Below are 27,803 nucleotides of genomic sequence, written 5' to 3'. Positions count from 1 at the left end.
TGTGGAGTGGCCCAGGCAAGGCTCACTGAAGTATATTCTTATGTCCTGCCTTTGCTTATCCTTCTTCCCCAAAAGTTTTTAAAAAACTTTGGCTGAGGTAGAATGTACATTCTCCTTTGCTCATATTTAATTCCTCAAAAAGGCTCAAGCAGAAACTGTGACACTTACTTTTTACCACATCTTACTTAAGGTACTAACATCCTGCATGCACAGGCCAACAACCATGGACAACATACACACCTTTTACCACTTTCTCTCCATAGTGATTTCACAAAAGCTTAAATATCTATGCCTTGTTCTGGATCAGTAAGTTTTAAATTTGGTTCTTAGTGCTTCTCACACCCACCCTTCCTTTTATCTGCAGTCAGAGCCTCCTGCAGCCATTGTATTTTCCTTACTCTTGTGATCTCCCTTCTCAGTAATGGCTCAAACCCTTCTGATCCCAGTGCTATTCCTCCTCTCCCCATTTCCTGCCCTTTATTCCTTCTCTGCATTTCTTACTGCACTGAAGCAGGTTCTTCACTTAGATGCTCTTCAGGATCCTGGAGGCTTCTGCATGAGTATAATGTTTCTAAGGGAGAAAATTACAACCAAAGGCCCGGGAAGTGGAGGAAGAAACACCTTTATCTTTATGATGTTTAAACCTGTAGAAACTTTTTACTATAAATGGGGGTGATAGTAAGATGAGGAATCTTACAAAGTTTACCTAGATGTTCTGCTTGCTCTAAGATTAAGTCACTTAGATTTAGTATAACCCACTGGCTTAACCTATCCTTCCTTTCCTTTGTTCCCCTTGGTGGTGGCTGGATTAGAGTAGTGACATGCTCTGAAGTTAGCAGTAGTACCTAACAGCAGGTGCCTAGATGTCCATTATTGGTTTAAAATAGACCCAAGCTATCAACTTCTAGATGTGTTCCCCATGAGCAGGAAGAATTTCTTCTCAGGCATGGCCCAGAAACACCTCTTTGGCCACTAGCCACCCATTCTCTGTTCAGAACAAAGATACCCTGGTTTCCTGGCAGGACTTACAGATTCTACAGCCTTCTTCCCTTCAAAGCAAAATTGAAGTCCACAGTGAGAGAATACTCTGGAGTCATAGGCAGAGCTAGAAAGAGTTTACCATTCTTATGATGATTCCTATTCCTGGACATGGTTCTGAAGTGCTTAACTGGTTGTCAGTAACTCTACTGCTAAGCCAGGGATTGGCTGGTAGAACTCTCCATAAGCAGAAGGAAGCTCTAAATAACATATGTTGACCTAAGGAATTGATGTGTCAGGTTTCCTACACACTCATGGCATCTCTCCTCCTTCCTGTGATGTGGGTATCTCATTTATGTACCCCCTGATGGCGTATGAGGGCAGAGTTCTTCGTGAAGCTTTTTGCACACTGACAGCACCTGTAAGTCTTTTCCCCAGTGTGCGTTTTCTGGCGGGCCCTGAAGTGGGAGCTGTTGTTGAAGCTTTTCCCACACTGCTCACAATCGTATGGGCTCTCCCCAGGATGGACTGGGTGGTGGCTGCTAAACCGGGAACTGTTGTTGAATCTCTTTCCAGAGACACGGCACTGATCGGGCTTCTCCCCAGTGTGGGTCCTCTGGTGGACAATGAGGCTGGAGCTCTGGCTGAAGCTTTTCCCACATTCTCCACACTGGTAGGGTCTCTCCCCGGTGTGAGTTCTTAGGTGAGTTGTGAGGGTGGAGTGCTCACTAAAGCCCTTCCCACATTCACTGCACTTGTGAGGCTTCTCTCCTGTGTGGATTCTCTGATGATGAACAAGATAAGAACCTTGGCTAAAGCTTTTCCCACATTTGTAACAATACAAGAAGCTTCTTCCAGTTCTGGAGCCGGCTGATGGTGAGGGAGAACTCTGAGAGCACTTCCTCCCACACAGGAGATATCCACAGGCCTTCCTCCCAGTATGAAGTCTCTGGTGACTCATCCTCTCCTGGGATGGGGGTTTCTCCTCACTCTCACCTGGAGAACATCTATGTTGCCTGCCTGAGTTTGGCTCATCCTTCCAGCCTCTTGTTAGCTCAGAGTACCAAAAAGTTTCACTAGACTTTCTCCACTGGGCCTTGTTCATTTCTGCTTCCTCTGAATCATCCCATTTCACATTCTCATTTTTAATCCCATACTTGATCTCAAAATCTGAAAGAAAAGAAATACAATGTACTGGAAAGAAGGGGAAAAAAATTGAATGAGAAAAGAGTTACATAAACTACATAAAGAAGAAATACCTAACTGAAATTTTTCACGTGATTCAGTCTTCTGCTAATTAAAAGCCTATGTTTCTCTCTCCAATTGTAGCATGTTTAAGGTCGAAATTTGTGGTCACAGGTAAATATACCGTAAACTCCACCAACTTTCCTCGTATTTTATTTCCTTTTGGATGACCTTACACAATGATAAAACTCAGGCAAACAGTCAAGTTCGGTATCATCTGTCAATCTGTGTATATGTGTATTCTGAATTCTTGAATGGCCTAGCTTCTGTGAACAGAAAAACAAAACACCACCCTGAGTGGCCAGCTCACACATAAAGCAAGTTGCTGAAAAGGAAGCAAGTGTGGGCTTGGGTCATGAAAAGAGGATCAGTGCTGGAGAAAGAGGGAAGGAGAGAGAGTGTGGGCTGGAGGACTAACTGGCAATCTAAGGAAGAAAGGTAATTGGAACTCCATGGGAAAAAGTGACATGGACTCTGTGGAACAGTCTGGCAAATGCAAAATTGGAGTCCAAAGTGTAAGAGAAACAATTTTTAAACACCATGAAAACCAAGACTCCCTGGTCTGTATAAGCTCAACAGAAAGATGATGGCAAGTCCAGAAGCAGAAATGGCTCTCTCTTCATTGCCAGGCTAATGGTCTCTAAGTGGACTTTCCATCCTCTGACTGCCAGAGCCAAGAGTCTTACCAAGTCTGTTGGGTAACAGGAGTGACAGGTCAAGTCTGCTAACTTCCTGGCCAGGATCCCTGAAGTGCTTTTCCTCCCCAGCAGCACCATCCACAGTGGTAACTTCTCCAACCTCTGTGGGCTCCTTGTTCTGCTGACTCAACTCTCCAGCATCCATATCTCTTCCCTCTTGGCCTTGTAACAGTTGCTACAGAGGCCCAGGAGCTTGAAAGGACATCCATTTCCTCATGAAAGATACAAGGCTCAGGCATGTGGCCTCTCCTCACTTTGAAGTAACATGACTGTAGGTTTTTGAACTTGGTGAGACACTGCTCTGGGGTCTGCAGAAAGCCCTGCTCCTGCAGTTGTTCTGCCATGGCCCTATAGATCTGGATGTTCTGGTGACGAGCCTGGAGTTTTTCATAAAAGAATTACTGAGAATGGCCAGGACTGTCATGGTCTCTTCATAGCCCCAGTGCACACCTGCTGCCAGGGAACAAGAAACACAGTGATCAGATTAAAGAGGACCAGATACCACAATGCAGGGTTTTAGTAGCCCAAGAACTTAAATCCTAGTTTGTCAAACTATGCCACAACTGGCTACTCTCATTCATGTCTCGCCGTGGGCTTTTTCCTAAAACAAAAGCTATCAGTATACTAGAAAAGAAATCTTCTTCAGCTGAGAAAGAGTTGCAGAGTATTTTCTAAAGCTGCCCTGTTTATTTCCCTTTATCCTGAATCCCACTCATTTCCCCTGAGATATGACTCACAAGGGTCGTGCTCACATGGCTCCACAGTTGTGGGGATCCCTGAGGGCCTGTGGCTGCATAAGAGGACATGGTGAACATGGGAGACTTGGAGGGAAGCAAAGAGTTAGAGGAGAGAAGAACTAGTTATAGGATACTTCTGCCTACTGCCACCTGTGATGCCCAAGTCCCTCCTGATCTGACCCATCCCTGACTGTTTATCTCTCCTGTCATCTATGTAGATATAAGGAACTAACTTACAGCACTTAACTAGGACAAGGTGAGAGTAAGGAGTAAACGTCTGGAAACTGCAAACAGGCTGGCTGTTGTTTCAGAACACACCACACATTCCTCAAAGGGGTGCCCATCTGGGCCAGTCACTGAGGGCTCATTTGTCTAGAGCTGTCCCAACAAGGACGTTCTGATAACATCCGGTCATGATGCTCTCAAGGGCACACAGCCCCTTCTCATTACCCCCTCTCATCCACTCTGCTCTAAGCCATCATCTCAAGCCTGGATTGCTGCCATGGCCTGCTACACGGTCTTCTTGGTTCCACTCTTGACCTCCTACATTCTATTCTTGACCCAGAAGTCAAAGTGGGCCCCTATCCTTCATTCAATTCAACTAACATGTATGAGTGTCTACCATGCCACTTTCTGAGAAATGCAAATATCAATAGGACATGGATCCTGCCTTCAATTAGGCACAGTCCAATATAAGTCTCTGTAACAAGAAGGAGAAACAAACAAATGTTTAGGTAAAGGGCCAAATAAATTGAAATACTCAAAGGGATCGTTTTGAAACTATTACTCCTCTGCTCAGAAACCTTCCAAAGCCACCCCATTTCACTCAGAAAAGTCAAAGTCCTTACAGAGTTCTATAGGTAAGGCCAGAAGGCCTGAATATAGTACTTCTCAAATTATCTGTAAAGAACCAGGTTTTTTGATTGTCTTTAAAAATACAATAAACATGCAGTTGGATAGTGCAGCAATGTCAAATTGCTATAAGTTTCTAAATGCTTGCTCTCCATTTCAGTTCATGTCACTTTCAATAGCACTCCCCTAAGTGATATGACTCTGATCTTGTTTATTGTTCTCGTGCTCTCAATCTGCTCTAGTCACACTGGCCTCCTTGCCCAGACTTGCTCCAGCCTCAGAGCTTTTCCACTGGCTGTTCCCTCTGCGTTATACTCTTCACCCAGAGAGCCACATGGCTCGTTCCTGTTCCTCCTTCAAGTCTTTGTTCCAATGTCATTCTCTCAATGAGGACTACTCTGACAACTCCAACAAAAAATGCAACTCACCCTCTGCCCCTGCACTCTTTTTGATGACTCTTACTCTGCTCCATTAGCCCGACAGCTGCAATGGAACCTGATTCCTAGACTAAAATGACAGCCTTCTGAATGCACACAGTGGCACCTGCCAGGACATCACCCATCTTCCATAGAGAACATAGTAGTCATTCCTCAGGCTAACATCATCTTCATTCTTTTATGTTCTAGTAAAAAAATCTAGATATAGCACCTACTCAGACAATTCGCTACATTGTTGACAGAAACACACCTGGTTTTGGCTTTCAAATTTCAAAACTCAAAAGAAAATTCCCTGAGTTACCCAGACAACATAAAGGTTTAGGTACTACTTTTCCCTCCATGTAACCTGCATGTGGCCAAATGAGTGGCTTCACACTGGAATCCACTATAGCCTTTATCTCAGCATATCCCCTACAGTGAGGAACAGGAACCATCTTCAATTCAGAGCTGGAAGAGAAGGCCCCTTGCTGGGGAATGGTTTGCTTATAGGTGATCAGTACCAGGGGAGACGTGTAGAGCAGTCCTCACCCAGGTGGCTCTGGAGCAGGAGTAAGTGTGAGGCCTCCCACCTTCCTGGAGTGGCTGCTTGCTGTTGGATGGGTACTATCTGAGCCCTCCAGTGTGTTCCCATACCCCACGTTTTTCCATCTCCATGGGCCTTGACTTGGCCCTTTGGTCTCAACAGCCCCATGTGCCAAACTCCTAGGGGAACTGGAGGAGACCTGTAAGCCTCGACAGTAACTGGCCTGGAGGCTTCTGAACTTGGTTCAACAGTGCTCCTGAGTCTGGTAGAAGCCTTATACACAAGAACTCAGTGTTCCCCACATAGCTGGCTGCTTTGCTGGTGTACCTGGAGTTTCTCATAAAACCAAGGCTCACTCAGAACAGACAGGAAAGTCCTGGCTTTCTCAGCAGCCCAGGGCGCACCTGCCACTTTCCGGTCCACCAAGGCCAGCTGTTTTTGTGTTACCTTGATTTTTAATTCCCCCTTTGCTGGTGTTTCATGGGCTTCTACTCCAGTCTCACTTGTGGAACTCTTACAACTTTTCCTTGCTCTGCAGCCATGGTGGGGAGGGGGGTCCCCAGTGTTCTATTTGATCCAGCCCCAAGATGATATTCAGACCATGAATGGGAAACCCTACATGTGAAGAAGCAGGGAGGAGACATCAAAGCCCAAGCCAGCTGCAGAGCACGTGTCTCTGAATCTGATGGTCAGGGAGGCTGCTCTGAGGAGGAACAGCCCATGTGGGACAGAACTGATTTGAGGAAGGCAAGAGATCAGTCCTGAGACCCTGCAAAAGGGCTCTTGGTGCCTCCTGAAGGGCCTGGGCACAGAAGTAGACTGTCACAGCCAGGTTGTTCTGGTTTTTACTCTCCTCTGCCGCTCAGGACATAGCACAGCTGTGTGTGTGAGCACACGTTCATTCATCTCTCATCTGTTTCTCCCACAGTCTAAGACTACTGTCTGTCTCCTGTGCTGTTTCTCTTGCTGTCTCTCTGTCTCCCCTCCCCCTTTTCCTTGACCTCCCCACACTCTCTGTCCCCACTGCTTTCAGTCTCATGTCCCCTCCCTTGTTCTTGCTCCTTGTCACACATGCTATCCATCCCTGTCATGAGCCCTCTCTTGCTTTCCTTTTTTTTCAGTTTCTCTCTTTGTCTCTCTGTCTCTGTCACAGTCTCTGTCTGTGTCTTCCTATCTCTGTGTCTCTTGTTTACTTTCTATATTTTCCTGTTTCTTCCTTCTTTCCCTCTACCTAACAGGCTCCCTACTGTCTGTGTGTCTCCTTCCTTCTCAGGTTCTTTCAGTCTTCTCTGAACAACTGAACACATCCATTCTGGACCTAAAGGGAATGCAGATCCTTACCCAGCGAGACGTTTCTGTCATTCTTCCATGTAACACCCCCGTAGAGGGCCCTCTGTGCAGGGCCACAGTGCCTCTGTCCTTCCTAACACAGGGATACTGCACTGTCCTCACAACCCATGACTGGGTCGCTGTAACAACACCGGGGTCTGCTGCTACTGATAAGAAATCACCCTGCTAGCCTGGGGTGGGGCAGAGACAGGAACACAGTCATGAGATCAGGAGCAAAGCAAGGCAGAGGGAGGTCAGGCCTCTGAGGGAAGGATTAGGGTGAGTAAGGAGCCATGTGATGACGGCAGAGTAGACAAAATAAGAAAACAAACCAAGAGGGGCCTGCCCAGTGCTGCAGTGGTTAAGTTCACACATCCTGCTTCGGCAGCCTGGGGTTTGCCAGTTTGGATCCTGGGTGACTACATGGCAACACTTGTCGAGCCATCCTGTGGCAGACGTCCCATACATAAAGTAGAGGAAGATGGGCACAGATGTTAGCTCAGGGCCAGTCTTCCTCAGCAAAATGAGGAGGATTGGTGGCAGATGTTAGCTCAGGGCTAATCTTCCTCAAAAAGAAAGAAAGAAAGAAAGAAAACAAGCCAAGAGAACCTCAATGGACCACCTAAAAACCCTTTCTAACATCTCTGGAAAAGAAGGAGTTTTAAGGTGAGAGTGAGTACAAGGTGAAATGAGAACTTCAAGAGAAAAAAGGTGCAGACCACAGCTCACCTGATCCCCTCCTATCCAAAGCAGAGCACCTGTTTCCTGGTCTCAAAGACCCCTCTTCTGGGGATGGTTCCTGGAAGCCTGTAGAGTAGGCCAGGGTGGGGGAGAAAGAGCCACTGTTAGAGGGCAGCTTCCACACAACAGCCACAGAGAAGAGGTTCTGAATGCAGTCCTCGGGCCAGCAGCATGAGCAGCATCTGGGAACCCTTCAGAGATGCATATTCCTGGGCCCCACCTCAGATCTTCTGAATCAGAAATGCTTGGGGTGAGGCCTGGGAACCTGAACACACCCCCAAGATGAGTCTGTAGCAGACTCAAGTTTGAGGATCACTGTCATAGCCAATGCCCTCTCTGTGTGTTTAGAAGTTTCTTTCACCAAATCATTCTTGGCATAATAGCTTAAAAAAAAAGTTTTCATGCTAAAGAAGTAAGTACACATTATAGGAAAAACATGTTTTAACAGAATAATGAGAGAGAATCTCTTATACCCCACCACCCAGGATAAACATAGTACTCTTAAAAATAGCACAGTAACTCAAACCTTTTATTTTTCTTCAGACTAAAATAATATATTCTTTCCCAGATCCCACCTTCAATAATTCTACAAAGGAAATGGTTCATTTTGATGAACTTCAGAGGATATTCAGAGTTCTATGACCCCTGGGGAGATTACAACACTCCGGATTTGAGCAGCCCATCGGCACAGTGACCAGAGGGGACAAGAACTGGAACACAGTGAATCCTGCCCCTCTTTACTCACAGACCCCAAAGCCTCAGAAATCACACACCACAGAGCACAGATGTTCCCAAGGATTAAAAGGAAATAAATGCTAAAGTGGTAAAGTTTACAAAGATCCTGATAGAGTATTCACTTCACTTAAAAAATACACAAGTGGGGTAAGCCTGGTGGCATAGTAGTTAAGTTCACATGCTCTGCTTTGGCAACCCAGGGTTTGCGGGTTTGGATCCCAGGCATAGACCCACACACCATTCATCAAGCCCACAATGTGGCAGTGTCCCACATACAAAATAGAGGAAGATTAGCACAGATGTTAACTCAGGGACAATCTTCCTCAGGCAAAAAGAGGAAGACTGACAATGGATATTAGCTCAGAGCCAATCTTCCTCACCAAAAATAAATACAAAAATACAAAAGCAAATACAACTCTTACACTATTTTCCATTCATAAACAGAAGCTTGCCAGTTTAAACAGCATGAAAACACAATGTTTTCCTCCAGGATTTGAGTTATATAAACATGAGCTGCCTTTTAAAAATTACTTAGTAACCTGTAGTGGCAGCTTTCAATTAAGCAGAAAAGGCAGCAGTGGCCTTTAGAGTACCTCCAAAGTATGCAGCCAAAGTGCTTCACAGAAAGAGACCTCTAAAGATGGAGCCTTCGTCTGGCCATGCAATGGAGTATTAGGCAGCCATAAAAAGGAAGGAAGTGCTGATACACGCTTCAAACACACTAAATGAGAGACCAGACATGAAAGGTCACATACTGTAGCATTCCATTTCCATGAAATGTCCCAAAGAGGTAAATCCAGAGAGAATAAAGAGCAACTGATTAATGGGTACACGGTTTCCTTTTGGGAGGGTGAAAATGTTTTGGAATTAGATAGAGGTGGTGACTGTACAACACTGTGAATGTACTAAATGCAAGTGAATCATTCACTTGAAAATGGCTAATTTTATATTATGTGAAATTCATCTCAATTAAAAAAAATTTTTTTAGTTAAAAAAATTTTTCCAAAATAATTAAGATCAGTAAAAATAACAAATACAGCTTTGGAAGAAAAGAAAAATAATAGGAGAAATCTATTGTGGAAGAAAGTAAGCTGGATAGGAAAAGGAGTTTAATGTCTTTAGGTATATGAAGAACTGCTACGCAGAAGGTGAAGGTAAACATGCTCCCTTTAATACGCCTGATTCAGAAGGAATAGAATTAAACTGAAATAAAAGAGGATTAGGCTAACACATAAATGATCTCTAAGACTATTTCAAGTGCTGTTACCATCAACTGAAATTTGAAATCTTGTCTTTTGGATCTATTTCAAAGGCATTTCATCTGGAGCCCAGGGGCAGACTCACGCTCAGACTTGCATTTCCAATAGAGGATTGTTCTTCCCCCACCTCAGGTGAGGGCAGAGGCCTCTGCTTACCTTCTGAGTGTTCCCATGGTCTTTGGCATGAGCTCCGTGGCCCGGTCAAAGTCCGTTCCTCTGGATGAAGCCTCTGGATCAGGTGGGATCTCAGTGATTCTCTGGCTCCTCCTAAAGGGGCCGTCTCCTCGATGAGCACTCAAGTCTTTCCCGGAATCCAGGACCTGAGAACAGACCCTATTATCTGTCAGTACAAATTCCTGCCTAAGCTGGACCTACAACCCCTAAGAGTGGCATTAAAAAGTGCCATGAGACATAACGAAGCAGAAGAGAAATATTCTCAGAGCCACTGTAATAAAATAAACATGAATAGAATTTGGTCTCAATCACTTGGTCTCAAGTGATTAAGATCATTTACATGAAAGCTCTTAGCATAGACCTTGACATACCAGAAGGGCTAAAGTGGTGTACATGTGTTGGAAATGAGAGCATCAGCTTTCACATGAGAGAGCTCCTGTGATCTCAGCACTACTGCCATTTTCTCTCCCCCCTAATCCAATGCATTACCAAGTCCAGCCAGTTCTACCTTCAAAAGGTCCCTTGCATCAGTCCTCTTCTCTCCCTCTCCACACCCTCCAGCCTGGTCCAAGACACCATCCTCTGTCTGGACTGGACTGCTGTCATTGCCTCTTATCCGCATCTTCTCTGCTGCTAGATCCTCCAACCCAGTTTCTCCCTACAAGGAATCCAGTAGATCTTTTTAAAATGTAAGATCACATCCATCTCTGTTAACACTCTTCAATGGCCCCCACTCCACGCAGAATAAAAGCCAAACTCCTCTTTGCAGCCTGAAAGGCCCAGCATAAGGTGGCCTCTGCCCTCCTCTCACCTCTCACACCACTCTTCTCCTCCATCCTGAAGCTCCAGCCACAAGTCCCCACTTCCTTCTCAAACATGCCAAGTCCACCCCCACCTGAGGCTCTTGGAGTGTTGCGTGCCCTCTGCCTGGAGTACTCTCTTCCCAGCTCTTGACACAACTGGCTCCTTCTTTTCCTTGACATCTCAGCTCAAATGTTCCCTTGGAGAGGCCCTGCCCCATCACCGCTACAAGCAGATATTTTGTGAAACTCATCATGTCCCACGCTGGTCAACAAGTACTGGCTCTAATAAAACTTGATTTAGTGTACAACACATAGCACTCTTGCCCTCAAGGAACCTTCTAGCAAGAGAGATTAGATGTTAACTCACCAACATTTCTAATTTTCCTGATTTGGGGATAGCTGCCCTTCACCTGGCTGTGTTTTGGAGAACTTTTCTGAGTGTTTTTACCACTTTAATTATGGACTCTAAACATTCACTGAATATATGAATGTCTAATGTATGTCAGCAAATGAGAAATTATTCCATAGACTAAGGACATAGGAGCAACCCAAGATAGCTAAAACTTTCTGGTGGGTGGCAGAGGGCTACTGTGCATTTCTGAACAGAGCGCCTCTCCAGTAATTGGATTCCTGTGCTTCTCACCCCCACTTCTTCATAAACAAAACCATGAGATTCTGCCTTTTCTCACCTGTTGCCCAGGCACTCTCTGTACATTCTCAACCACAGCCACAGCTTCCTTGGCATTTTTTGGACGCTGCTCCCTCACCCCGGTCTTGATCTCCAACTCATTTATGGGGCACTATGAGGATCATGAAAAAATATGATAGTTAAAACGATGCAAAGGCAATAACAGCCTAAGATCAGGCAACTTTCTACAAGACCCAGCTATAACTAAGGCAATTACTAAGCGACAACTATTATAGATGAAAAAAGAAAAAAACAAGGGTATTTCCTAGCCAATAGTAGTACCATTAAATTCAGCCAGTCACCTAGCAAAAACATTCAGCCCACTATGGAAGTTGTGTGGTGTCTCATCTTTTGCTTTCATTGCTTCTCAACTGTACATTCATCATTTCTTAACTAGGGCACAAGCAGGGGAAGGTGAAACCAAAAGGAAAGACTCAGGGGATGTTTGTGGGCTCCCCAGCAAGGGTAAGGAACTATGGCACCAAACTTCAAGCAATGGATGTCATCAGTGGCTCTCATTTACTATTCACCATTAGCGCCTTGATTTCCTTCCTTTCACACGTCTCCCATCTTCCACAACCAACACCCTACCCATGTTATGAATCAAGCCTGCCAATGACATCCAAGGACACTGCTGGCAGAACTTCATTGATTCAGTGTAATAAGTTCCAATTATATGCTCAGCCTTGGGCCAGACGATGAGGATCTCAATGCTAAGAGCATTACTGTCCACTGCTTCTGACAGACTGGAGACAAGACTTGCTTTTGAAGAAACTAAGTTCCAACCTGACTGAGATTCTAGGGAAATGAACCTGCTTTTAAACATATTCAAGTGACTTAGGCAGATGCTCCTTATTGCCTTTGTTTAATCCTTTCCTTTCACTCAAAAAGGATCAAGATCTAGACTTCAGAGGAGCGTAACACCCGTCTATCTAACAGCAAAAACAGTATAATGGCCTGGGAACGGTCTCCCATTTCATTCCCACCTTAAACTTACCTCCAGATGAACGGACCTGGAAAGAAGCTCCCTCCAAAACCCTCAAACGATGCTCCAAGATTTACTTTATTCAATGCAGTCTCTTCAGTCCCATTCAAAACGTTCCATCAGAGGTCCACGTGAACTTATTTTCTAACTTTCACTCTTTTTCCGAATGTGTAGCCCAATTACATTAGAAAAACGTACTACAGATTTTCTCACACTCTCATCTGTCCAGCTTTCAAGGCTTTGCTCTGCTCTTACCTTTTCCTCTGCCGGGAATATGGCCCCAGCCCCTGCTCTGGGCGTGTCTCAAGGTCTTCTATAATTTTCCCCAACCAAAAGTCAACTTGCATTCCCTTGGAATTTCCGCAGCATTCAGCTCACGTCTGACCTTGTCCCACCTCGTGTTACTGGTATTGGTCACATTGCCTCAGTCCTTTTGCCAGATTGCCTCACTCAAAGACACTGTCCTATAGACTCTGTAACTCTAGCTACACGTAGCCGACTTAGTAAAGAATCACTTGACGGGTATAGGCTGACACTACAAAAACATCCCTAATTAGGAGAGCACCGACAACCCGAAATACTCCGATTCTTATAAATACTCCCTCCCGGCTACCAGGCGCCGCCGGCCGCCTGAAGCGACGCAGGAACAACACGGACGCGAGACGGCGACACCCACACGCCGAGCCGCGCGCTGGGCCGTCTAGGCCTCGGTGGCCCTACAGACTCGATGGCTTTAACTCTTTCCTGCCGCCAGGGCTAAACCGGGACAGGAAGCCGCTCCCTAGGGCGAGGCCTTTAACCGCGCACTCGCAGACGCAGGCAGGCTGCACAGAGCCCCGCCCCGAATGTGCGTCACTTCCGCTTCCGGCTGGGGCGCGGGAGGGGGCGGGTACCGGTGAACTGGGGTTCGGGAAGCGGTAGCGGTGGAGCCAGGCTTGCGTCTCCGAGCCCTGGGTTTCGCTCGCCGGGCCGCGCGCGCCTCGCCGGGCCCGCCTGGGAGTGGTGCGGGGCGGAGAGCGGCGCTCCTCAGGGCGGCGCCGGAAGGGCGGCGACTTGCAGTGGAGCCCGGGGCCGAGGGAGCGGCGTCCACGAAGCCGAGCTGTCTGAGGTAACAAGAAGCGGCTTCCCCCTCGGCGTCGGCCCCGGAGACCCTGAGAGTCGCCGCCGCTGCAGGGCGGAAGGGGCGAGGCAGCCATTTTCCGCGGGCGGCGGCGTGTCCGGGCCGGGCTGCCTCCCCGGTGAGGTTCCGGCGGGACTGCCCGGGGCGAGGCCCACCCGCGGGCTCCGGCGGCCCTTCTCTCTGCCCTCTGCGCCCACAGCGCCCAGCGCCGCGGCTGGAGCCGCTCGGCCACCGCGCGCTCGCACCGGGCTCCCGGGCGCCCGTCGGCCGTCCGCAGGCGGGGGCGGGGCGGGCCGTCTCGGCCGCTTTCCCGCCTCCGCTGCGTTTCCGTGGCTGGCTGCTGTTACCGCGGGAGAACGGGGCAGGTCAGCCTCGCAGAGGCCGCCTTCTGCTGATGCAAAAGCATAGCAGGTGTCCCCGTGCCGCCTGAGGCCGCGTGGGCGACAAGGAGCCGGCCGTTTGCGACTGCCTTGGCGTCCTGCGCAGATTTCGTTGCCGCTTCTGCTGGATCACCTCAGGACTTTCGAGGGAGGCTCTCGTCAGCCTCGCTGAGAGGTCTGAATGACCGTTGAAGAAATGTAAAGTCAGCGGAAGGGTCACCGTATCCTCACCCGCTCCCGTTCTCTGCTGTTTTGAGCCTCAACATTTAGATGAACGTTTTGTGAACAAGGCCAGGGGTAAGGTTTCTAGGTCAAGCGAAGAGAAACATAAACATACAGGTGTCAATCTTCTGCATAGTGCCCCTTATACGCCTGGGAAAGAAGTGCCAGAGAAGAATGTCGGGCATCTGGTTACGTAATTGGGGATGCTTTCTGAGCAGAGTAAGGCTATTTTTTCCCTGATTACTTTCCTTCTCCTCTGATGTCATTGTCAGCTCTCCTGCCAGTATTATACAATGGAAGGGCGACTCAAATGTTCCACAGAGTGGAGCCTTCATCTTCACAAGAGGATGAAGGGTCATAGAAGTTGTACTCCCTTACTGAAGACACAAGACTAGGATGACATGTTAAAATATTAGAGAAAGGCAGAATGTTCTCCTAATCTGCCCTTCACGTGGGTAAGATGGGATAGGAAGCACATCAATTAAATCTTTGGATAATCCCGAAACTCTCTGCAGCCAGTGGGTACCAATTTTCTCACCACCAGCCTTTCCTAAATTACTATTATTTTTGTAAAGGCATAGTCATCAGTTGGCATTTGTCTTCAATAAGCTGTGCTGTGTTTCAATTGAATGATAGAAAGAAAAGAGGGAAACTAAGGGCCTGGCAGTTGATTTTTAAAGGAAGGCAACACAGGACCTTTTCTGTTCATTTTTCTCTCATAATATCGTAGCAAGTGGTAAAGTTTCTGTGGCTTTCTTATTAACATACACTTTTTTCCTGCCCTCATTGCCTTAGGAAGAAGATCCATTTATTGATTTTGTTCCAGACCAGACTGGACCTCAGTTGTCAAGGGTGGTGCTGGTGGGGTGCCCAACACAGAAGCAAAACAGTTCCTAGAGGAGAATGATGACGGTAGGTCTGAAGTGGCTGAATATTTGAACTGTCAAATCAGAGCTCTGTGGGAAACCAAGGGACATCTTACAGAGAGATCCAGTCAGAGTAAGAAATATACCCCACAAATGAACAGTTTTTGTTCCAAGAGCTCTAGCCAGCGCTTTGGAGCTTCCACTCTCATGAGGCAGCTGGACCCCGTGAGGCTTTGGGCCAGGAATTATGCTGTCAGTGACTGAGGCCAGCGATCCACTCAAAAGAGCAGATCTTGGAACTGCTGCTGCTAAAGCAGTTCCTGACCATTCTCCACAGGGACCCCCAGAGTGGGATAAAGAAGCATCATCTGTAGAGCACTGAGGAGTCTGTGGCCCTGGTAGAACACTTGCAAGGGAAATCTGGTCAATCAAGGAATGGGGTGAGAAAAAAAATTTCTGTTATGTAGAATGAATTAGAGCAAAAGTGGATGTATTGGGGTTGGGAGCAGTTAATTGAGAAAGAAGATGAATTTGGTCACTGTTCTTTTGTTCCTTAGGAAATCTAAATCAGGACCTGAAACCGCAGACCCATAGCAATAGTTAGTCCACAGGTTTCAGAGATCTAGCAGAGACTTCCCTGTTGTTAGAGTAAGAGTTGCTTTTTGCCCTCTTTCGAGCCAAGGTGAATGAGCATCATAAGCCTAGTCTGGCTTGGCCAAGGAGACGGGTCTTAGGTTCTTAGAAACACATAAAAGGCAATAAGAGTTGGAGAAGAAGGGGCAGATTCGAAAAAGGGAGGAAACATAGAGACCAAAATGAAGAAAAAAAAGAGAAAAACCAAACAATTATGGGAAGACAGCAAAGAAAGAGAAAAAGTGCAAAGGGAAAAAGGAAACAGAGATTTGGAAATCCTAACAGAGTAGCTAGGAGAAGAAAGACACAGAGGGAAAATGACCTCTGTATAATAGATAGGAGCCTCCACTGCCCTTCCTTAGTGGTTGGCCTTGGCTGTGCTGGTGAGGGGTGGATTCAAGGTGTGACCTTGGGCAGGGGCCAGCAGATAACCGGCTTCAGGCCTGCTGTGAAGAGTGCAGTGCAGGCTTATGTTTGGTTTCAAAATCATTTGGAGGTAGGTTGGAGCCAGACTTTTTCCTCCCCATTTTTTCTCCATTTCATCCCCATTCTCTGAAAAACCTTCCCTAACCATGGGAGAAATCTGGTTGACAGGACAACTTTTTTATTCAATTCCTCAATCTTTTGAGAAGTACAAGACAGGAAATCACTGAGGCAGGGATGTAAGTCAAGAGAGAAAGCTGTCGAGGCAGCATGAGAACAGGTGGCCTATGCAACCCTACTAGTTGTCTGGGCTGGACTGTGCACAGGAGTGGGGGCTGCTGTTTTGGAGGGCTGGTAGTAGCCACACCCTTTTTCTTTTCATTCTAATTTTCCCAGATTTTGTAGATAGTTCTTTGTGGAAAGTGGTGGCCTAATATCTTTTAAGTCTTTTTGTCATTTCTTTTAGTGTCTCTCAATCCCCACCATCAGGACTCTCTGCTTTTTCCTCCCTCTTCCACCAACTCCTAAACCAAAAGTAAGTTCTGTGGTAACCAGGATGGGAATCATTTCCAGGTTGCAGCTCATGAGCTGGGAAAAGAGGCAGTGCTCTTGGGAGAAACAGCAGAGGCCCCAGGCTTCAAGCTGAAGCCAGCAGAGTCCCAGCCAATGGGCATGTGCCAGGATGAAGAATTTTGGAATACATACCGATGTCAACAAGAATACCTGAGCAAGAATAGTCATAAAGAAACTGAACCTGTATATAAGAGGGGTAAGGAGCTTCATGATAATTTCCTTCTCCTGGGAGCTATGATAGTCATTTGTTCAGCCAGAACGTTGTAAACATTTTCTAGGTGCCCATCTCTGTGGATCTGCAAATGCAACCATGTTAGCGATTACACTGCCACTCCCTGATGGTAGTAGAATAGACTAGCTGTGGGTGAAGTTGGAGGTTGGCCTAAAGTACAGAAATATCCAAACCACAGAACCCTGGTAATAACATCATGAACTCTTCCTTAGTAAAGTGGGGAGGGTTAGGGCCACCTCATCCTTGTAAAATACAGAAGGAATTGGGATCAGAAATGTGCTGTCAGTGACAAAATGTGAATGCTATTCTGTACCAGGAAAAAAATAATAAAGATTAAAAACTACATCTCTGGGGGCTGGCCCCATGGCCGAGTGGTTAAGTTTGTGTGCTCTGCTTCGGTGGCCCGGGGTTTTGCTGGTTCAGATCCTGGGCGCGTACATGGCACTGCTCATCAAGCCATGCTGAGGCGGCATCCCACATGCCACAACTGGAAGGACCCACAATTAAAAATACACAACTATGTACCGGGGGACTTTGGGGAAAAAAAGGAAAAATAAAATGTTTAAAAAAAAAACTACGTCTTCTACTGTACACTGGAGTCCCTGAGTACTTCATCTTCAAATATGTTTAATTTTTCCCTAACTCAGAACAATTTACATCATGAGAGGAGGAAAAAAAGGTTTTTCTTTATTGATTGTGCTTATGAAAACTGGGGAACCTGTTCTAGGGGTAGGGCTGGTAGACACTTGATTCTTACTTACAATGAGAAAGCTACTTCTGCATATCCCACACACTTGTAAAGGTGCCTCATCTCTATTGAAAGAATCAGAATCTTTTGTATTTTAGAAATGAGCTCAGGATGTTCATAGACAGAAGCAAGAGAAATTTCCTCTGGCTCTTTTCCACCCACAGCTGTGCTTGCTCACCAGATCCTAGCCTCTCCTGAGCAGACAAACACCAAAGACTGGACAGTGGCACCTGAGCTCGTCCTGCCTGAGTCCCAGGTGAGCTGTGCTTCCCAGCTGTTTAGGGCTGCCTTTCCCTACTGCCCATGCCACCCTGCCCAGCAGGTGCTCAGAGGGGTGTTAACCTACATGTTCTCCCTGGGGAACTGGGACTTCCCAGGCTATTGGCTGATCCCTTGCCTCCTTCCTTTCTACATTCTCACTTTTAAAAAATAATGTGCAATTAATTCCTCAGTGCCTGGCCTAGCATGCATTTCATGTGCCATGTGGTAGCCACGGAGTGTTTCTATAGTGGCCGTTACTGAGCTGAAGCCGATTCTCTTCTTTAGAGCTTGTTGACATTTGAAGAAGTGGCCATGTATTTTTCCCAGGAAGAATGGGAGTTACTGGATCCCACTCAGAAGGCCCTCTACAATGATGTAATGCAACAAAACTATGAGACTCTCATCTCTCTAGGTAAAGATTCTCCCCTCCCTTTGAGTAGGAGTTGAGCAACCTGTCATGTTCTCAGTTAACTAGGAATGCACCCCTGTGAGAGTCTCTGTTCCAGTAGCTGGTTGGTCCTCAATTAGATGGTGTGGGCAAGAGAAAGTTGGATCCAGATCACTTGGGGAGCTTTTTCCAAGTGCACATGCTCATTCTTTATCCTAAAATTCTTGATCCCTCCTCCCTCTCCTCCAAATCTCTTGTGTTCTTAGCTTTCCCATCTCCATATGGGCACCACTATTCACCCAGTAATTCAAGTTAAACCACTTGTGTTCATTCTTTACCATGATCTTAGCATCATACCCCACTACAGATCTATCACTACTCCTTGGCTCCACCTTCCCAGTATAGCCTGAGTCCAGCCACATCCCAGCCTCCTGCTCTGTTAGCATCCTGGTCTACATGAGTGGGATCTCTATCCAGGTCCACCTCAGCAACTTCCTAACTGGCACCTCCTGCCACCATTCTTGTCCTTCTAGGGTCTGTTTTTCACTCAGCAGCAAGACTCTTTTAAAAACCTGATAAGATCATGACATTTCTCTGCTTCAAAATGTTACAGTGATTTCTCTCACATTCAGAGAAATGCAAACGCCTTATGAGACAGCCAGGACCATGCATGATCTGGCCCCTGCTCGCCTCCCTGCCCTCATCTGCTGCTACTCGTGCCCTTGTTCATTCTTCTTAGCCACACTGTCCTACTTGCTGTTGCTTGAACTCTCAAAGCTAATTTCTACCTTCCCATTTTCTCTACCTGGGATGCTGGACTCTCTCAATACTGCATTTTTAAACACCTAATTATTGCCAAATTTACAGCTATTTATATCACGTAAGGGTAAAAACAAGATTTCTTTTTGTTGACCTCACTTGTGCTACTGAAGACACTAAATTGGGAACTGGTTATAGGGGCTGGTAGATGCTTGATTCTTATTTATAATGAGAAAACCACTTCTAAGTACCATATTTTAGAAATGAGCTCAGGATGTTCATAGAAGCAAGAGAAATTTCCTCTGGCTCTTTTCCACCCACAGCTGTGCTTGCTCACCAGATCCTAGCCTCTCCTGAGCAGACAAACACCAAAGACTGGACAGTGGCACCTGAGCTCGTCCTACCTGAGTCCCAGGTGAGCTGTGCTTCCCAGCTGTTTAGGGCTGCCTTCCCCTACTGCCCATGACCCACCCTGCCCATCAGGTGCTCAGAGGGGTGTTAACCTACATGTTCTCCCTGGGGAACTGGGACTTCCCAGGCTATTGGCTGATCCCTTGCCTCCTTCCTTTCTGCATTCTCACTTTTTAAAAAATCATGTGCAGTTAATTCCTTCAGTGCCTGGCCTAGTATGCAGTTCACGAGCCATGTGGTAGCCACGGAGTGTTTCTATAGTGGCCGTTACTGAGCTGAAGCCGATTCTCTTCTTTAGAGCTTGCTGACATTTGAAGAAGTGGCCATGTATTTTTCCCAGGAAGAATGGGAGTTACTGGATCCCACTCAGAAGGCCCTCTACAATGATGTAATGCAAGAAAACTATGAGACTCTCATCTCTCTAGGTAAAGATTCTCCCCTCCCTTTGAGTAGGAGTTGAGCAACCTGTCATGTTCTCAGTTATCTGGGAATGCACCCCTGTGAGAGAGTCTCTGTTCCAGTAGCTGGTTGGTCCTCAATTAGATGGTGTGGGCAGGGGAAAGGTTCATCCAGATACCTGGGGAGCTTTTTTCAAGTACACATGCCTTATTCTAAACAGAATTCTGGATCTCTTTCCTCTTTGTTCCCCAAATTTGCTCTTCTCGTACGTTTTTATTTCAGTAAAGGGCAGCTCCATTCACCCAGTTGCTCAGAGCAAGAAACAGAGAGTCATCCTTTACCTTGAACTTACTACCATACCCCACAACTAATGCATCAGTAGTTCTCTTGGTTCTTACCTTCTCAGTATATTTTGAGTCCCACCATGTCTGAGCCTCCTGCTGTGTTAGCATCCTAGTCTACAGCAGTGGGATCTCTCTCCAGGTCTACCTCAGTAACTAACCAACTGGTGTCTCCTGCTGTCACTCTTGCCCTTCTACAGTCTGTTCTCCAGACAACAGCCAGACTCTGTAAAAAAAAAAAACTGGTCAGATTGCTACATTTCTCTGCTTCAAAACCTTACAATGACTTATCACATTCAGAAAAATCCAACTTCTTACCAAGATGCCAAGGACCCTCCAAGATCTGGCCCCTGCTCCTGTCCTCCCCTCATCTGCCTCTCATGCCCTTGTTCAGTCCGTGTAGCCACACTGGTGGTCTTGCTGTTTCTTGAACTTGCCATGCTCATTTCTACTTTCCCCTTTCCTCTGCCTGGCACACTTTTCTGCCACATGGCTAAGCTCTCTCTTTTAGTTTCCTGCTCAAATATCACTTTCCCACTAAAGCTGTTTCCTAAACAGCTGGGAAGGTTTTGTATACAACCTTATCTAAAATAGTTTGACAGATGCAGAATCTTAACTACTCTCTTCCCCTGCTTTAGTTTTCTTCAAAACATTTATCACTTCCTGACGTTTAATTTGTTTGTTGATGTTTGATTGTCTCACTCTCCCCCTAGAAGATAAGCTCCATGGGATCAGGGGACTTTGGCTTTTTTACCACTATATCTGTAGCCTATAGAGCATGCCTGGCACACCATAGCCACTCAACACATATTTATTGAATTACTGAGGGGTGAATACTTTCCCTACTTGGCAATCTGTATTTAGAGAAAGTCCACTAAGTGATTCTGGTCTGTTTACTCCACCTGGACATGAACCAGTGAGTTACAGGAGGGGTAGAAGTCTTTCCTATGCAGCGTCTGATGCTTGAGAGCTAAATAAAAACTTATTATAATTATGACAGGAATCACATGTGCATATGATATCCAACCCACTGAACTTGAACATTGGCTCCGCTAGACTTGGTCTTATCCAGGATGAGTCCTCCTAAAGAGTTAAGAGGAAAAGCCTGTGTTCCCTTTAATCTCTGGAGTTTGTTCCACCTTGATTGAATATGGGGTATTCCTGGTAGCAGAAGAGGAGGCACATCCACTCCCTATATACCTTTTATTGATATATCTTAGGTTTATTTCTCAGTCTTTGCTTTGTGTGTCCCCCGACAAATGCAGTATAGAATAAACCTGATACCAGCTATGAGAGTCTATCCATTTCACCTCTTGGGGTAGCAAAATGTAAAAGCGTCCTTTGTTCTTTCTGAAACAGTGAAGTAATGTGGGCTATTGTTAAGTTACCAGTTCTTGACCTCAGTTTTTCCATTTCACAGCATTATTTGTGCTCCCCAAACCTAAAGTGATATCCTGTCTAGAGCAAGGGGAAGAGCCTTGGGTTCAAGGATCCCCGGAGTTCAAGGACTGTCCCAGAGAGCTGCCTACAGGTAAATGCACCATGGGAAGAAAAGAAATGTACCTTGATGAGAACCTTTGCAAAGACATAACATTTTAAGGTTCTACTTATCTATTTTCTTTAAATCAGTATCATTGAATCTTTTTTCTCCATTCCTATGGTTTTCTTGCTCTGCCATACAATTGGCTTATTCTTACGTTTATTCCAACAGGGTTAAAGCTAAAAAATGACACTGAAAATCAACAGCCTATATGTCTTTCTGACTTAGAAATACAAGAACCAGAAGACATAGTATCAAAAAAGGCCAGAGCGAAAGTTCCCCAGAAAACAATGGGCAAGGAAAACCATGGTGATACACACAGGGGAGGGAAATGGCACCAAGACCTTCCACAGAAGGAAAGAATGAAAGTTTCACCCTGGAAAGAAGAGCTGCTGAGACTTATTGATCTTCACAAGAAAGAGCGTGCAGAGGACAAGCCTTTTAAATGCCAGGAATGTAGGAAAAGCTTCAGAGTTAGCTCTGACCTTATTAAGCACCAAAGAATACACACTGAAGAGAAGCCATATAAATGTCAGCAGTGTGATAAGAGGTTTAGATGGAGTTCAGATCTTAATAAACACTTAACAACACACCAGGGAATAAAACCATATAAATGTTCATCCTGTGGGAAAAGCTTCAGTCAAAGTTCAAATCTCCACACACACCAAAGAACTCACACTGGAGAGAAGCCTTTTACGTGTCATGAATGTGGAAAAAAATTCAGTCAGAACTACCACCTTACTAAACACCGGAGAACCCACCTGTAGCGTATGCTGGAGAAAATTCAGGTGGTCAAGCTGCCTTAGACACCAGAAACTCCATGAGGGAAGAAAAGCTTGTCCAGTGTCCTCAGTCTGAAGAAGTTCACTATGTGGATCTTGACCCTATAGTTTATGAAAAAATAGAATTATGAAGCATGGGGAATTTTTCATCAGTAAAAAATTTGCATATATATGCCAATATCTCTGCACTAAGTGTCCTCATTACTATTGGGGTGGGCTGGTCCCAGTTCATCTCTGTAGATAGAGCTAGGAGATAGATAAATGTAGCATATGTAGATACATTGAGAAATATAGGCATAAACACAGACACACATTTCCTTCTTTATTTCTTTCTGTCTATATATATATATATCTGTTAAATCACTGAATGTATTTCTGCCATTCCACAATACACACGTGTGTGTGTGGGGGGGGTTTACAGTTCTATTTGTCCTACAGTTATATATCATTAGGAAAGCAATAAATAGTCATCTTTAAAACATTTCCATCTACACTAGAAATAATGATTTAGAATGAAGACCTAATGTACAAAAGTAACGAAAATAAATACTTGGAAGTTAAGAAATATGCAGGAGCAATATAAATAAAACTATTAGACTTTACTGAGAAAAGTAATTGCCCTAATAGTATAAAAACACATACATTATATATGTAAACATATATATGTATGTTTTTCTGTTAGGAAAATAGGTTGGAAGCTCCAACCAATTTTTGGTGTTGGGGGAAAGTAACATGAATCCCAAAGGTAGCATAATGTTGACTCTTTTCTTTCTTTGGTTGGGAAAGGTAGGGGATAGACACAAGGAGAGAAAAGAGATTCAAAGGGTGGCTCTTATTAAAGGAGATTGTTCAGACCCCAAAAGCGATGTCAGGCAAAAGCTAAAAACCGGATGATCACGGCCCGCCTGGTGGTGCAGCGGTTAAGTGTGCACATTCCGCTTTGGTGGCCCGGGGTTTGCTGCTTCAGATCCTGGGTGCCAACATGGCACCGCTTGGCAAGCCATGCTGTGGTAGGCAACCCACATATAAAGTAGAGGAAGATGGGCACAGATGTGTGCTCAGGGCTAATCTTCCTCAAGAAAAAGAAAAAAAAAAAGGATGGTCAGTGGGAAAACCCTTGTAAACGGCATGACCAGGAGTCAGAGGGGACATAATCTCTAATGTTTGGTTTTTAGTTGTCTTTTTTCTGTGTTGGAGTCCTTTTATTCTTAACCACAAGTGAAGCCTCATAGGAACCTTCTTTTGAGAAATAAAGGAACAGTATTGTGCCCAAGCAGTGCACTTAGGAACAGACAAGAAAGAGTGGAAACAGAATGGAGAACCAGTTAACAAAGGGCAAAGTGTGAAAAGTGAAGATTTGGTACAGAGAACGACATGATGAGTGACAACCAGGAAAGAAATTATTCCTCAAGGAATCTCAGAAACACTTGAGGTCTAAGTTTCTTACAGTATGAGATGTATTTGGTGGATCATCTATGGAAATATGCTCAATTTTGTTACGAATAAGGGAAATTCAAATTAAACCACAATGAAATATCCTTTTATTCCCTTTGCTTGCCAGAAATTTAAAATTCTGCAATATCAAATGTCAATGATAGTGAACAACAGGAATTCTATTATACTGCAGGGGGCCAGAGGGCATAGTACAATAAGTTTAGCATTATTTAGCAAAGTTGAAGACATGCATACCTATGACCTCTTTCTCTAAAGGATACCCTAGAGAAAGTCTAAGTACATCAGATTATATGTACAAAATGTTCACAGCAACATTGTTTCTCATCAAAAGCCAGAAAGAATCCAAACGTCCACTAACAGGAAGAATACATGAATGAATTGTGGTAGTCATATGATGGAATACTATACAGCAATAAAAGAGAATAAAGTACAGCTATGTGCACCAACTTGGACATAAGAAATGTAATGTCCAGTGAAAAGAGCTGCAGAAAAAGCAAAAGAAAAAACTTCCTGCAGCCATGCAAGAAGAAATATCATATCATTTGGATAATAAAGGAAACTGTGATCCCAGAACGGTAGAAAACTTGGGAGACATACACAGATATGTGATGGGATTACAGGTGCTTTTTCTTTTTTTTTTTTTGTTCGGGCTCTCAACTCCACTGAGAGCATTCTCTTAGCAGTGACAGCCTTGAGCACACGTTGCCATCTGTCAGCCCTCCACTATGCAGTGGTCAAGCAGTGGTGCCTCTGCCTGCAGTTGGCACCCCTGGCCTCGCAGAATATTTTTGACAACTCCCTAGGGCAGCTGCCTGCCACGCTACAGCTGCACCTCTGTGAGAAGCACAGAAGTTGACCAGTTCCTCCATGTGACACCCACTTTGATAAAGCTTACCTGTGGAGATAAAGGTTTCAAAAAGTTCAAGGTCTTTCTGGTGAAATCATCTTCCTACTTGTCTTTGAGGGCTTGATCCATGGCACCTATGCTATCTTGCCAAAGCTGGCCAAGGATCTGCTCAGCCAAGGACAGAGAGGAGCAGAGGCTTTGCAACCGGCAGCTTCCACAGGGTGGTGGTGGACTTCTCTTTGGGACAGTCACCTCTGACTAAATTTAGCCTAGGAACAGCTACTTCCTTGATTGGGACACATTCCTTATTTTTATCCTGTTCTGATCATAGATACATGCATGTTCCACTCTCATGTACAACCTCAGGAACAAGGACCTTAAGGGTGCACTGTAGAAGTTTCTAGGTGGCTGAAGAGACACATGACTAAGGCTACTGAGAAGTATGGCTCTGCCCTTGCTTCTTCCCTGCATCAGACCCTGCTACGTCTCTCTCCTGTCAATGCAGCCATCTAGTTACCCTGCCCTCTGAATAGGGAGATACCTTAGAAAGTTCATGACACTAGGAGCCCACAGATCGAACATTTGATGTACTCTGCAGCTAATTAGCTATGGAAGCCGGTGGATCTCTCTAGCACTCCATTTCATCATCTGTAAAATGAATATAATACCGGACAGGAACATTGTAAGGATCAAAATAGATAATGCATATGGGAGTGCTTGGAGACAACTGCTCAGTGTAATACTTAATCAAAGATGGAATACTTTCTCTAAGGAGGTTTCTCAGTCTATTTCACATCCACCTCCCTCTATTCATATCCTGATGGAGCACTACTCCTTCATTGTGCAACTAGAATCCTCATAAATGATGAATGGATGAAGGGAGACCAGAACAAAGGCAGAGAGAACGGGTAGAAACTTCCACTATACTTTCCCTCACATTCCACATTCCCATCCATAGGCTCCCTCTTCAAAATATACGCAGAATATCCCAATCCAGGATAACACGCTCGCATGCAGGTGACAATTGAGTATTTCAATGTCCAACAAAAGAGAAACGATTGAAGATTGAATATATTGTGGTACATGCCTAAATCCAACAGTTTAAAAAAGATGAGGTGGATATATTGAAACAGAAAAAAATTAAAGATAGAGTAAATGACCAAAAGGACAGATTAAGGTTCAGAAAGATGTACACACTGAAAATTTGTTTCCTCTGGAGAGGGAATGTAGTTTGGGAGATAAGGGATGGAGAGACTTCATCTTCAGGTGAGAATGTTTTGCGGTACTGACGGAATGTTAAAAAATAAAAACACAGGAAAAAAGTTGGGTTAGAAGCGAGTTCTTGTCCTACGCCTGTCATTAGACAATCTCTCTCGGTCTCCTTGGTTGGAAGATGAAAAGAGTAATAATATTGACCTCATAGGACTGCTGTGAGGACGAATTAGTATGCACTTGTTTAGAACTGTGCCAAGCACACAGGGAACGTTACGTTTTTTCATTATTGTCGCTGTCACGTCTGTAAAACACGGTGTGACTCCAGGCACCGTTGACACAAAGACACATCGAAGCACCACAAGCGGAAGCGCCTCCAAAGAGACCACAAGTAAACCAATAAGCGGGATTAACCAAGGGCCACATCCAGGCTTTGGGTTGCCGAAGAGCGGGAGTGGCACGCGGGTATCACACAAAGAGGACCCTGCGTTCTCATTGGCGAAGATTGCAGTCGATTAGCGAGGGGCGGAAACCAGTTTACCGGGAGGTCCTTCAGTGCGTCGCTTGCGTAGCCCTTGTGCATGCGTCTGGCCTTGTGGAGGTCCCGGCGTGCCCCGGGGCTGCTTCCGGCGTAGGGCGTTGGAAAGGTGGCGCGGCTCGTGAGTCTTGTGTGTTGGAAAGGCTTATCCTGGCGGGGCCGGCGGGGGCGCTGCGGCTCTGCCCTCCACCCTGCCGCTCTCGTCTAGTCCCCTGAGTCCCCGACGTGAAGACTCGGAGTGGCCATGGACCGGGACCTCCTCCCTCTGTCTGGGGAGGCGTGGGGACGAGGTGCCGGGTCCGTTCCGTCTCCCGTGAGGACTCCTTTGAGAGGCTCGGAGCCTCTTGCCCTGCGGTTTACGTAATACAACGCTCGTTCGCCGAGCCTCTGTTGCGTCGTTGTGCGCCCTTGTGCTGGGCAGTGGCGACACGAAGACAATACTGACGCGCTCCTTGCCCTCAGACAGCCTCGAACTAGTGGAGGAGATGAACCCGTCAGAAACAAATTCTGGTGTTAGGTGGAGCAGGATAAGGCGCCCTAAGAGAGAGTTACAGACAGCGCCGAGGAGTTCAAAGCGTTAGGAGGCTTCAAGAAGGTGGTGGTGATCTTGTGGGTTCTCTTGCCTTCTTTGATGGTGCACTCGTTGAGGGCGTAAAATTTTCCATATTTCTACATTTCTCATGCCTAGGTTCAGGTCCTCTTCCTCCCGTGGTTGGGAGAGATGAAGACCGGCAGCCCCTTGTGTTCAGTTTCTATGGAAGGAATGAGTCAGGTCTTGGGGAAAGAGTGTTCTAGACAGGAAAAGTTCGGTGGGCAAAGGTACTAAGGCAGGACCTGGAACCAGTTCGCCCATGCTGGACTGTGTACTGAGGGCAGTGAGGCTGGAGGGGTAGGTTGGGCCCTGAATGGCAGGGAGAGCCTTGCAAGCTTGGAGATCTTGGCTTATTTCAGTGGCAACAAGAAGTCTTGAAGGCTTTGAGCAGAGGAGTTACCATTGGATTAGATTTGTAGAAAGTCCAGAAGTTGAGATCTCTGTAGGCAGGCCAGGTGGACAGATGGAAGTCTCTTACGCCAGCCTGGGCTAATGACATCTCCCTAGACCAGTGGTTCTCAACCAGGGGCGATTTTGCTGCTCAAAGAGATTTCCCAATGTCCGGAGTCAATTTTGTTGTCACACAAGGTGGGTGCTATTCACATCTGGTGGGTGGAGGCCAGGAATGTAGCTAAACATCCTAGGCTGCATAGGACACCACCCACACAAACACACAACAAAGACCTGTCCAGCCCGAAATGTCAATAGTGCCAAGGTTCAGGAATCCTGCCCTAGAGCCAAAGTAGTGGAAATGAAGGGGAGACAGATGTCAGAGACATGTCACCCAGAAACCAGTCTTAGTCTCCATTTGTATTGTCTATAATGCTTAAGTACTTGACACCCAGTCAATTAATCAGGTCTGATGACCCCAGTCTTCCTTATATGTTTTCACCCATT

At 45.8% G+C, this 27,803-nt stretch overlaps 2 protein-coding genes across 31 annotated transcripts in view; one reads left to right on the top strand and one right to left on the bottom strand.

The window, feature by feature from the left end:
• The window catches only part of ZNF75A (zinc finger protein 75A), an 88,972-nt gene that overhangs the window by 54,020 nt on the left and 7,149 nt on the right, over nt 1–27,803 (top strand). For 2 of the 11 annotated variants that reach the window (XR_011424857.1, XM_023616444.2), the window contains one exon: nt 8,109–8,370. Coding sequence is in view for 5 of the 11 variants with exons in the window: in XM_023616444.2 (XP_023472212.1) it covers nt 8,109–8,182 (74 nt within the window). In the remaining 6 variants the exon portion in view is untranslated. Of the gene's footprint in view, nt 1–8,108; nt 8,378–13,061; nt 13,293–13,533; nt 13,982–14,701; nt 14,819–16,401; nt 16,598–17,545; nt 17,638–17,927; nt 18,055–19,112; nt 19,205–19,498; nt 19,626–21,360; nt 21,472–21,651; nt 22,441–27,803 lie in introns of those variants that run through there. The other 9 variants (XM_070232338.1, XM_070232339.1, XR_011424848.1 and 6 more) reach the window with 9 other exon arrangements.
• Nucleotides 607–26,672, bottom strand: LOC100069406 (zinc finger and SCAN domain-containing protein 32-like). Of its 20 annotated transcripts, none has more exons than XM_070232368.1 (9): nt 26,318–26,660; nt 22,242–22,364; nt 19,998–20,166; nt 11,201–11,311; nt 10,217–10,366; nt 9,691–9,854; nt 7,529–7,606; nt 2,910–3,374; nt 607–2,148 (listed from the first exon to the last, which is right to left on the bottom strand). In XM_070232368.1, exons 8-9 carry the CDS (start codon nt 3,064–3,066, stop codon nt 1,328–1,330), a joined length of 978 nt encoding a protein of 325 aa, XP_070088469.1. In that variant the 5' UTR covers nt 3,067–3,374; nt 7,529–7,606; nt 9,691–9,854; nt 10,217–10,366; nt 11,201–11,311; nt 19,998–20,166; nt 22,242–22,364; nt 26,318–26,660; the 3' UTR covers nt 607–1,327. The 20 variants fall into 20 exon arrangements, 11 of the variants coding, with proteins under 11 accessions (XP_070088469.1, XP_070088470.1, XP_070088467.1 ...); XR_011424863.1 differs by having other exon boundaries at nt 1,101–2,489; nt 26,318–26,672; XR_011424865.1 differs by having other exon boundaries at nt 1,101–2,148.

The sequence above is a fragment of the Equus caballus genome, chromosome 13 (genome assembly GCF_041296265.1).
Source record: "Equus caballus isolate H_3958 breed thoroughbred chromosome 13, TB-T2T, whole genome shotgun sequence".
NCBI classification, from domain to species: Eukaryota; Metazoa; Chordata; class Mammalia; order Perissodactyla; family Equidae; genus Equus; species Equus caballus.
This window is presented reverse-complemented; position numbering and strand designations above follow the sequence as displayed.